The sequence below is a fragment of the Macrosteles quadrilineatus genome, unplaced genomic scaffold (assembly GCF_028750875.1).
Source record: "Macrosteles quadrilineatus isolate MER2022 unplaced genomic scaffold, UCM_ALF_1.0 Scaffold_1__1_contigs__length_201487025, whole genome shotgun sequence".
In the NCBI taxonomy this organism is placed as follows: Eukaryota; Metazoa; Arthropoda; class Insecta; order Hemiptera; family Cicadellidae; genus Macrosteles; species Macrosteles quadrilineatus.
In genome coordinates, this window is record NW_026542594.1 from 34,878,477 (window position 1) to 34,891,032 (window position 12,556).

The 12,556-nt window shown below is 35.2% G+C and overlaps 1 protein-coding gene across 1 annotated transcript; it reads left to right on the top strand.

Annotated features, from left to right (window-relative positions):
* The first annotated feature begins 4,467 nt into the window (after nt 1–4,467).
* On the top strand, nt 4,468–7,874 carry LOC128995948 (uncharacterized). Its single transcript, XM_054421022.1, has one exon. It carries the CDS (start codon nt 4,468–4,470, stop codon nt 7,789–7,791), a length of 3,324 nt encoding a protein of 1,107 aa, XP_054276997.1. The 3' UTR covers nt 7,792–7,874.
* Nucleotides 7,875–12,556: the final 4,682 nt, after the last annotated feature.

The window sequence follows — 12,556 nt, forward strand, 5'->3', positions numbered from 1 at the left end:
TTTACGTAACAGCCAATTTACAGTATTTATTTTATTTTGGGAAATGTTAAATTGCTATGTTATTTGCATTATTTGTTGCCAATGAAGCTGCGCGACCATTTAAACAAGGAGGTCCCTAAAAGTTCAAGAATAAAAGCCAACTTCACTTCAAGTACATTCCACTACACCTAACATTCCGTAGAGAGATTATATTGACAACTTTATGAAAATGATAAGGCTGAGACAGCTAACTGCCATCCCCCATGTCACGCAATTCCAGCTTTAACAGTAACCCCACAACCAATTTTTCAAAACTACGCTGGAGGGTTATTTGTTGAACAGAAGTACGATAAGAACTGACGCGTTGTGACGAAGGAAAACTCCCTTTGAAGTTAGAACGTGTCTTCTCAACAAGCAGATATTTTTTCTCAAATAAAATCATAGATTAATCTGCATTACACTGATGAAATCGCGGAAGTGTTTAACTACAAAAGATCCACCAATATGATTTTAATACTATTTAAAGGTTCTTCCAAAAGAAGAGATACCAGTTAACATACTAATAATAACTCCGATGACGTACGGCAAGGGAAATATTTTAATCATTGAATGATCAACCATTTTTGTAACTAAATCAATTAATATCATTATTGTTTTTACATTTATTACTCTTTAAACAATGCTATTCCCTCAATTTATCGCAGTTAGATGAATTAGCGTAAACCTTGGAAGTAACCGTCGATTTCGACGGGTTTCACCTAGTCTATTTATAATTTAAAACGTGACAGGGTTTTTTATTTAACGACTCTGAATCAACCACTTGACGGATTTTCACGATTTTTGTGTTGAAAGAAAGAAAATTTTGAGAACTAAGGAATGTCGAAGGCATAATTTTAGTTTATTATCTTCTTTATCTTTCTCAGCATTTTTGATTGGTATATTTGGATAATTTCTATATTTGAAGTACTCGCCAAACCCCATAGTTGCACTCCGTATGTCCATATTGGTTTCAATATCGTTTTATATAGCAATAATTTATTTTCTAGACTAAGTTTTGATTTTCTTCTGATGAGCCAATTTAACTGATTAGATTTTAAATTTAGTTGTTGCCGTTTTCTCCAAATGTGTGTTTTCCAAGTTAATTTCCTATGTAAATGGATACCTAAGTATTGAACCTCAGTTACTTCAGGAAGTTGGGTGTTTTTTATTGTGACAGGAGGACAAGAATTTTGATTTAGAGTCAAAGGAATGTGGACAGATTTAGTTTCATTAAATTTTGAATCTCCATGTTTTAAACCAATCAGTAATTATGTTCAGATTTTGCTGTAAATTTAGAGAAGCTTGAACTGGATCACGATGAACAGACAAAATTGCAGTATCATCCGCAAATGTATCAATTTCTACATACATCAATTCTACATATATTTACGGACCATACTTTGTAAGGACCATGAAAATAGTCCAACGCACTGAGGACACATACAAAATGACCGTTAGTTGAATAATTACTGACTATCTGAGGACTATTGTTTTTGATCATCCAAGTGAGTACACACACAAAATACTGTTAAAATGAGTACTTCATAACTATGTGAGGACTTTTATGTATAAAGCACTGCCATGTGGGTATTTCTCGTTTGAGTCAAACTGTTATTGGGCATCGTGTAGTGGAGTACGGCAATTTTATCCAAAGCGAGAAAGTCGCTTAATTCACACGTGAAATTAATTTTTACCAACATTTTTCAAGAGACCCAGGAGAGTAGGGTAAAGACAATTTGATAGTAAATTTAACAACCCCGCCGCATCAATCCTGCACAATAAGCAAGTTTCAGTTTGCCTAATAGACATATGTTAACTAGAGTCTTAGTGATAGACATATTACAGTGCAAATACAGTGTATTTACAAATTAGGCTATCCAATGACCTATTAATTAATAAAATCGGTTCAGTAGAACTGTAGATTTAATTGTACAAAGCTTAAGAACAACATCTTTAATTTAGTATTTTCTCACTACTATACATTTGGAGGTTGCTTAACGTTTTTGCAAATAACTTTGAAATGGCGAGGAAATCGACCAAAGTGGAGCGTGATATTCTGAAAGAGAATACTGAAAGAGCATACTGTTTCATTAAAAAGTAGTGTAAAATTATACATATTGTCATATTTGATAGATAGATTGGCATTAATTTGGCTAGTTACGTATACAGACAAATTAATATTTACGTAACAGACAATTTACAGTATTTATTTTGCTTTTTGGAAATGCCACATTGCCATTTTATTTGCATCATTTGTTGCAAAAGAAGCCACATGACCATATAAACGAGTAAGCCCCTAACATTACGTAGAGAGATTAATTGACAACTTTATGTAGCCTATGGCTGAGACAACTTACTGACATCCCCCATGTCAATGAATTGTAGCTTTAACAGTAACCCCACAACCAATTTCTCAAAACTATGATAGAGGGTTATTCATTGGCACAGAAGTACATATGTACGATATGAACTGACGCGACAAGACGAAGGAAAAATCAAAAACGGATATACATCCCTTTGAAGTTAGAACGTGCCTTCTCAACAAACAGATATTTTTTATTATATAAAATCATAGATTAATCTGCTTTACACTGGTAAAATAGCGAACATATAGAAATCACTACTAAAAAATTATAAAAATTTAGCATTTTTTTTTAACCAGAGCAGGTAAAGTGTTAAACTGCAAAAGATCCACCAATACGATTTCAATGAACCCTGGGTAATAGTAAGTAGTGTGCTGCTCCTAGTATATCGAGCTCTAAATATTTGTGTTACCAACGGAAGCGCAAACAATGGCATTGTGTCCTATTGTACAAGCCTTCGAGCGCCCGGTTGGCGGTTTTTTGCTGTGTCTACTCACTACTGCTTGATTTCATCGCAGAGGCGCAGTGTGCGTGTTGTTAAGCGTCACAAAAATGCAAATACCCCATTTATATTATTGAGCGAAGCACTTATAATTTTGTGCTTATTTTTGAGCCTATATGTATTTTAATTTATAAAGGCATTCTGCACATCCACAGGAAACTATCTTTCTAACAGTATGCGTAGATTTTCCCTGCGATGCACATAAGCTGAGAAAAAAGGTTTTAAAGCATACTAGCTGTTACCCACGGGCTTCACCCCGTTTTAATTCATATTGGTTAAGTTAAACTTGAATAAACAAAACAGAATACAGAAATACAAACAAATAATTACACCTGATTTTAATAAGGAAATACATTGAAAGAATAACATACAAATAAGGACAGCTGAGGTTTTTTTTTTAACATTATGTATAAGGAAAGTTCCCTTTGGAAAGCAATTACGACCTTAAAGGGTGATTTATGAAATAATGGATAGTTTTGCGCAAGGTTTTTCTCGTCATGACGAACATTTTAAGTTTATGGTTTATGGGGGTGTGACTTGTAGTTTTCTCAAAAGTTCATGGGTACTTTTGGCTTTATATATAGATTTCTGCTTGCCTATTAATATATATTCACTTAGATCAAGCATCTGCAGTTGTTCGCATTTCACGGATTGTGGCCCATTCTGTAAGTAACAGCTGTGTTTACGTCGTATACATAAAGTTGGGCATAGCTTGGTTCAATGTTAGAGGGTATTAAAGGTCCAATCAGATAGTAGTATGTTTTCTGTGCCGATGGTAAAAGGGGTCCGAGTACTTAAAATTATATAGACTAACTGAATGATGTCGATTCATTTTGACACATCGTTTTTAAAAATCCATCCATTATTAACGGAGGAGTATAGTCTTTCGTAGAAACCACCTTCACGTATTATATATAAGGAGTACCATAAGATATTTTTATTAACATTTGACATTATTACACACCAAGTTTAACATGGAGGATTCGAAATGTTTAATGTCAAACTTTGTCTCAACTAATTTGAGAGAACGGCTTGATAAATAAAGGCATCCTTATATATAATACGTGAAGGCGATTTCTACAAAACACTACTCCTCCGTTAATAATGGACGGATTGTGGTGATGTGAACATTATCACCTGATAATATTTATTATTTGATTTGTTTGTAAATATTGTATTTGTTCTTAACTAAAACATGGTTGTAATTTTGAATGAATAAAAGCCATACTTTTGGTTTACTAAGTCTTTCTTACAACAATTTTATTCATTCAAAGATAAACTCAGTTAGTGCTACATTACAATGGAGAAATTCCTTAGACCAGACAAATTGCAAATTGACCCGGAATCTCCAACTGCCTCAGAGGAATGGACTTCAGCAACAGTTGATGGTTACAAACATTCGAAGACTTTCTAACCATGACAGAATTCGTTGAAGACAAGGACAAACTGAAACTACTAACTAATCGATTATCTTTTACTACTTATAAATTTATCAAGGAATCTGAAACTTACCAAGACGCTTTGAGAGTTCTTAACTCAATTTACATCAAACAAAAGAATGAAATATTCTCAAGATATTTAGTAATGACTAGAAAACAGCAACAAGGTGAGACTATTGACAAATATGTGTCGGAACTGAAACTTTTGAGCCAAGATTGCGTTTTTGAAGCTGTAAATGCGATTCAATACAGGGATCACTACATTCGTGATGCTTTTATCAATGGCTTAGCCTCGTCATACATACGACAGAGACTATTTGAAAATAAAACTTTAGACCTAGCTGAAGCAGTGGAACAGTCTAGAGCTCTTGAAATGGCTCAAGCTCAAGTCGAGAGCTATCCAAAATCTATGTACGGAATGCAAACTTGTGCAACGAATGAATTGGCAAAGCAAGCTTGTCAGTACGAATTCCCACTACAACAAAAGGAAGAAGCGACTGTTTCCGCTATTAAAAATGTTGATGGCAAGTGTTATTTTTGTGGGCATGATAGACACTCTAGAGATCGCTGTCCAGCCAGAGAAGCAACTTGTGGGAAATGTAACAAGACAGGGCATTATGCGAGAGTCTGTAAAAGTAATCCAACTCAACATTTTAAAGTAAAACAGAAGACGTCTAGTACATCAGCTGCACTAATAGCAACTACACATAATACATCTGTATTGAAGGACTCTACAGTTGAAGCTAAAGTGAATGGCCTGAAAGCAAATTGCTTAATAGACACCGGGAGTACATCAAGCTTTGTAAACTTGAAGTTTGTTCAGCTAAACAAAATTAAAATGTATAATGAAAGTGGACAAGTATCACTAGCTGCTTCTAATATGAAATCAAACGTCCACGGGTTTGTTAAAATCAACCTAAATCTGTTGAATCACAATTACAACAATTTTAAGTTGACTGTTCTTGAAGATCTTTGTACTGACGTGCTTATCGGACATGATATCATGAAACTCCACTCAAATATACAGGTTTGGTTTGGAGGTAAGAAATCTCCTCTGTTGGTGTGCTCCTGTGCCAAAGTTGAACCACCCAAACTATTCTGCAATTTAACTCCAGATTGTAAGCCAATAGCCACAAAATCACGACGTTACTCAGATGAAGATATGCAATTTATAAAACAAGAAATGGAAAGACTACAGACTGAGGAGATCATTGAACCTAGTTCGTCACCTTGGCGTGCACAAGTGTTGGTTGTTACAAACGACAAAGGGAAGAAGCGACTGTGTGTGGACTATTCGCAAACGATAAACAAATTTACTCTGTTAGACGCCTATCCCTTACCAAACATAGATGATCTAGTATCCACTGTAGCGACGAACAAGGTTTTTAGTGCCATTGATCTAAAGCAAGCATACTATCAAATACCAATTTCTGACGAAGAGAAGAAGTACACTGCTTTTGAGGCTGCTGGTCGTCTTTTTCAATTCAGAAGAATCCCATTTGGCGTAACCAACGGGGTGGCATGTTTTCAAAAGACCATGGACCAAATCATTAGAAAAGAAAAACTGAATGGAGTGTATGCCTATCTGGATGATTTGACCGTATGTGGAAAGGATCAAAAGGATCATGATGAGAATCTAAGAACATTTTTAGATGCTGTAACTAAGTATGGACTTGTAATCAACAACGAAAAGAGCAAGTTCAACCAGTCTTCAATAACCTTGTTGGGACATTTAGTTTCCCATAACTCTATTCGACCTGATCCAGATCGGCTAGAATCTCTACTGTCACTTCCTGTGCCCAAAGACCAAGTTTCACTAAAGCGAGTCCTAGGATTTTTCGCTCATTATTCAAAATGGATACATCGGTTTTCTGATAAAATAAGAAACCTGACACAAGTCAATTCTTTTCCTTTGTCACAGGAAGCGGTTGCAGATTTTGAAGCCCTCAAACTTGACATTGCAAACTCAGTAATTACTCCTATGAATGGGCAAGAGCCACTGGTAGTGGAGACTGACGCATCTGACATAGCCGTGGCAGCAACTTTAAGTCAAGATAATCGGCCAATCGCCTTTTTCTCACGGACTCTAAACAAATCTGAGAAGCTGTATTCAGCTGTTGAAAAAGAAGCCGTTGCCATTGTCGAAGCCCTTCGAAAATGGAAACCATTTCTTATCGGAAGAGACTTCAGATTATACACGGATCAGCAAGCTTTATCATTTATCTTTGACAAGAGACATACAAGCAAAATCAAGAACGATAAAGTTATGAGATGGCGACTAGAGCTAACACCTTATCAATATGAAATAGTGTACCGACCTGGTAGGGAGAATGTAAAAGCAGATACGCTCTCTCGGGCATGTGCGGTTCGCTGGGACAATGCTAAGTTGTTTGAATTACACAAATCTCTCTGCCATCCGGGAGTCACTCGAATGTTTCATTGGATTAAAACTAAAAATCTAAACTACACTCTGGATGATGTAAAAAGGATGACGTCAGCTTGTCAAACATGTGCAGAAGTGAAGCCAAGATTTCACCAATTCCAAGGCAAATTGATAAAGGCAACCACTCCCTTCGAACGTCTAAATATTGACTTTAAGGGCCCTCTTCCATCAACAACCAGAAACCGTTACCTTTTAACCATGGTGGACGAGTATTCTCGTTTTGTATTTGCTTACCCCTGTAAGGTCATTAGTTCAGCAACAGTTATCAGATGTTTTTCAGATCTATTTTTTATGTTTGGAGCCCCGTCCTTTGTACATTCAGATAGAGGTTCATCTTTCATGTCGCGAGAGCTGACGGACTTTCTTCACAAGTACGGAGTAGCTACAAGTCATACGACACCTTATAACCCTAGAGGGAACTCTCAGATTGAACGCTTCAATGGAACAATATGGCGAACCATCCTACTAGCTTTGAAAAACCACAACCTGCCAGTTGCTGCATGGGAAGAAGTATTACAGGAGGCACTTCACTCAGTCAGATCTCTTTTATGCACTGCGACAAACTGCACACCGCACGAAAGATTCTTTATACATAGCAGAAGATCTACCAATGGAGACTCCTTACCATCTTGGCTATCCGCTCCTGGTCCTGTCCTGCTTAGAAAGTTTGTAAGATCTAATAAATATGATGACCTTGTGGAGCCAGTTCAACTTTTGGAATCAAATCCACAGTACGCTCTCGTCAGAAGAAGAGATGGGTCAGAATCACAAGTATCCCTGAGACATCTTGCACCCGCTGGCCTACCTCCTGGTGATCTACCTCATGAAGACAACACTACTGAGAGAGAGATTGTTGAAAATATAAATTCAGACATTGACCACAATGAAGTTCAAAATGAAACTCAACAAATGGTATCTCAGACCCCAACTTCAGAGACGGCTGTGGGGGAACTACGTCCAAAGAGGAATGTCAAGCCTCCGTCATATCTAAAGGATTACATATGCTATACCTACCTTGAAAACTAGTGGGGGAGAATGTGGTGATGTGAACATTATCACCTGATAATATTTATTATTTGATTTGTTTGTAAATATTGTATTTGTTCTTAACTAAAACATGGTTGTAATTTTGAATGAATAAAAGCCATACTTTTGGTTTACTAAGTCTTTCTTACAACACGGATTTTTACAAACGACGTGTCAAAATAAAGAATTTTTTGCGTAGACGCCCCCTTTCACCAATTCATGTAGTAAATATCCTCGGGCTTTGCCCCACAGGACATCAAAGTTGGAGTTTCTCCCATAAGATTAACATGGAGGAATCTAAATATATAATTGGAAACTTTGTCCCCACTAATTTGAGAGAACTATTGGGCGTAGAAACATGGTAGAGGTGTCCAAAGAAAGGTCTTGGTCTGTAGATGAGTTATCAAAAGAAAAACTAAGCAAAATCCCTTAGGACTCTGCCCCAGAAGCCTTTAAAGATCCCTCCACAGAGTTGTTTACATTTTGGCCATGAGAATAATACTTTTGAAACAGCTGTTCATTTTTAAATTGTATTTCAAACAACACATATTTATTGGGAGTTGAATTCTACTAAATAAGTATTTGCAATGTTATTTTCTGATTTTAAAATTGATTTTCTTCTTTATCATGTCATGTTTTGCAATATAACGTTCCATTACGAAATCAGTGGAAAATCCTTTTATCACAGCAATTCTTAAACTATTTCTTATTGAACTATCTTATATCTATTGTACGGGTTGGTGTGTGCCTTTTTAGCCACTTTTGCCTACATTTTATCATATTATTCTACAAAATATCAAATATTTATGTAGAAATATCTGCTCTTATTGTGTCTAATAAAATCCAAACTTAGAAACATTGCCTAAAATGGTACCTATCTTAACAAATTATTTGCACCTGCCTATATTACGGACTTTGGCGCACTGAATTAGTAACATTATTGAAAATAACACGACATTTTGGCTGTAAAATATGGTACAAAGAGAAAATACTATTTAAGCAGCTACTGTCATGACAGAAAGGTCATATTCCTTTTAAACTAGATCACATAATCCTTTGACTGGGACAGGAGGCGTCGTCCTGTAATCCAGCTACTAGGAGGTCACGAATTGTGGATATTTATAGGAATGCACTGTGGATGCGATACTCCCTGGTGTGGATTAACGTCCGCACGAGTGAGTACTACGACTACCCGCAGTGCTATCCTGATAATTATACCAATTCATAAATACCAATGCAAAAAAATTTGGTTCCAATTCAACTATAAACTGTAGGTCCCTTGGTTGCCATTCGCTGTATGGGCTATTAATTAACAGCTAAGGAATGTCGGCCTTAGTCACTAACAAGACTTCAAGATCGTGCCACTCATCCTACACTCATCTCCATTCATACTTGGCTCACCTACTATGAATGGTCGCCATAAAAAAAACGTATTAAAGGATTAAAGTATTTATCATGTACGTTGATTAACAATATGTAAACGTCAATATATACATAACAGCCATTTTACAGTATTTTTGCCTTTTGGAAATGTTCCATTGCTATGTCATTTGCATTATTTATTGCCAATGAAGCCGCCAAGATCATATGAACTATGAGGCCCCTAACAGTTCAAGAATAAAAGCCAACTTTACTTCATGTACCTATTCCACTACACCTAACATTCCGTAGAGAGATTATATTGACAACTTTATGTTATTGATAAGGCCGAGACAACTAACTGACATCCCCCATGTCAAGGAATTCCAGCTTTATCAGTAACCCCATAGTCAATTTCTCAAAACTATGCTAGAGGGTTCATTCATTGGCACAGAAGTACGATATGAACTGACGCGACGTGACGAAGGAAAATCAAACTTACACTGTAACGAATATACCTCCCTTTGAAGTTAGAACGTGTTTTCTCAACAAAAATACGTCAGAAGCAAAATTCAAAATTAAGTTAAAAGAATACCTTTTAGAACGTGCATGTTACTCTAATGCTGAATTTTTTGAACAGCCCAATTTATATAAATAAAAAAAAATGTATTTGCATTATATTATTGTTTATATTCAGAAGTAATTTAAGTTGACGTTTGTAATACAATGTATATTGTCTGACTACAATAAATGATTTGATTTGATTTGATTTGATATATTTTTTCTCAAACACTGATGAAGTCGTGGAAGTGTTTAACTACAAGATCCACCAATACGATTTAAATACAGTATTATTTAAAGGTTCTACCAAAGGAAGAGATACCATATAATATACTGATAATAACTCCGATGACGTATAGGATATTAAATATTTTAATCATTGAATGAACAACCAAATTTGGCATCTAACGCAATATTGTTATTGTTTTTACACTTATTACTCTTTCAACAATGTTAAATGCTCAAAACATGTATATTTCGCCCAATTCATCGCAGTTAGGTGAATTAACGTAAGCCTTGAAAGTAACCGTCGATTTCGACGGGTTTCCCCTAGTGTTTATTTATTATTTGTTTTATTAATTAGTTTGAAATAAATAGAAGTAGGGAAACTTCTTTTTTTAGCAGTAGCAAAGCTCTGCCAAAACAATTACATATAAAACCCGATGTTCATAGTTTGGTTTACTGATATCAATATTTAAATGAAGTATGATAGCATTACTAAGTAGTGACAAATTATCAGTTCACTGAGAGATTATGTGAACACGAGACATCTTCTATATAAATAAAATTAGAGTTTTGTCTGTACATTATTTCTTAGTACGATCTAGGACTTGCCTGAAATATTGTGTTCAACTGTTAGGGGCTAGAACTAGCGTAAGATGTGTTGGTGGGATAGAAAAAAGGTAGAAAAATTACAGGGTCGCGTGACTTTCTCTCAGTAACACTCTTAAATTGTATTTTAGCTTTTATTATGGTTTAAAACGCAATACCATAGATCCAAAATGTTATAACACACATATTTTTACTTTGTTCAGTTGAATTAGTGATTAGGGTAGAGGCAGCGTAAAGAAAATGAGCAAAATACAGGACAGATAGTGGCGTACACAGGGTAGTATTTAAAGGCTAAAAATAGATCGTTTAAGGAGTTTTCTTATCGAATAAATTCCTACTGTGTGTATTGATGTCATTAGCATTGTTTTTCAAACGTGCTATTATCTCACGTCAAAAATGTGCTAGTATAATTAACGACTAGTGTACATGTTGCTCTAAATCGAGCAATTGCAAAGAAGTAAAGAAGTTATTTACAAACAATTATTAACTTATTTAAAAACTAATAAAAGTAATAATTTCCGATGAGTTTAAAAGACTAAACTCATAGAAGGAACGTACCTAACATTTCCATATAATAGCCTAAACATTTCTTGTAAATATTTTACCATTTTTCAAAAGCTGATCTGGTTTTTAGTGTATTCTACAAATATTTCCCACTTATAGCCACATTAGGTAGTCCATGTCAATGATCCATGATGATGTCAATGATAGGTGATCTTCGTCAATGATAACGTAGTCAGCATGGTACTACCCATTGTCACCAGTACGTTTACAAATTTCAGTATTTTTTTTATAGAGATACAATTTTGTTTACAATAGGTACTTAAGAACTGCCTGATTTTCTGCATAACCTCTCTGTCACAATTTTATTTGCCTCAATTGGCATTAATTTGGCTAGTTACTGTTATAACGTAAGTTATATTTACCTGAAAATATGCAGAATTGTAAGGCCTAATGTTGTTCAGATGGGTTTTTGTTTCCCTTGAATGTGAATAATGCGAATCCTTCAATGCAAGTTTTATTAAGGTTTCTTGGATATTATTTTAAAATCACTTGACTTTTATGAAAACATATATAATGTCCTTGCCGTACCGGATTAATTCGGCCTTAGAGGGGTTTCCTTTGCAAATCATCATAAAGTTAAGTCCGTGTTTCCTACAAAATAGTAGCACTTCCGATAACATCCTTGTTCATTGTTTGTGGGAATCTTCATATTGTAGGTGTTCTTCTTTTATATAGGATGATAACGATAATATTTTTAAAAATCTCGATTTCTGCTACTTGGTGGCGTTCTATGACTTTCCTATGTTTCCTTGGAAAGCAATTACGACCTTTAAGGACAGTTTATGAAATAATGGATAGTTTAGCGCTAGTTTTCTCGTCATGACGAACATTTTAAGTATATGGTTTATGGGGGTGTGACTTGTGGTTTTCACAAAAGTTCATGTGTACTTTGGGCTTTATATTGATCAACTAGTGGCTTGTAGGGACATAAGTCCCTAAAAAGCTCAAATGTAAAACAAACTATTGTAATATTTAAACAAACTAAGAATAAAATTATCTATGTGTCAGAATCGATACAGTGCTACAATAATACATGTACTCATATTAGTACCCTGGCCCAGTTATTATTTCTATAGCTCTACTCCTTTTGTAAAGACACAACTGAATTAGTGTAAAGGCTGCCCTAGTTTCGTTTCTGATCAACATAAAATATAAACTACTCTCTGTGTCAGCTTATGTGGTGGGATTCCTCCTAAAGCTGTGGTTGACTTTATACTCTCTTTAAAATTGGCCAATTTAAACGTTCAGTGGGTTCATAGTTTGTTAAGACCATAGTAAAGTATTTATTTGCTAATCCGTTATAATTTTTAAGTTAATAACATAGCGCTGTCTGCTGTTATGACGCAATGTACAGATAGCCGACAGCTAAGCCATATCAGCTATAGTCATGTTAATAGTATATTATTTTTCATTCAATGGATGTAAATTTTGTTTGAAAACATTTTACCGT

Excerpts from the sequence above, each read along its gene's own strand:
- LOC128995948 (XM_054421022.1), top strand. The coding sequence starts at position 4,468 with ATGACTAGAAAACAGCAACAAGGTGAGACTATTGACAAATATGTGTCG.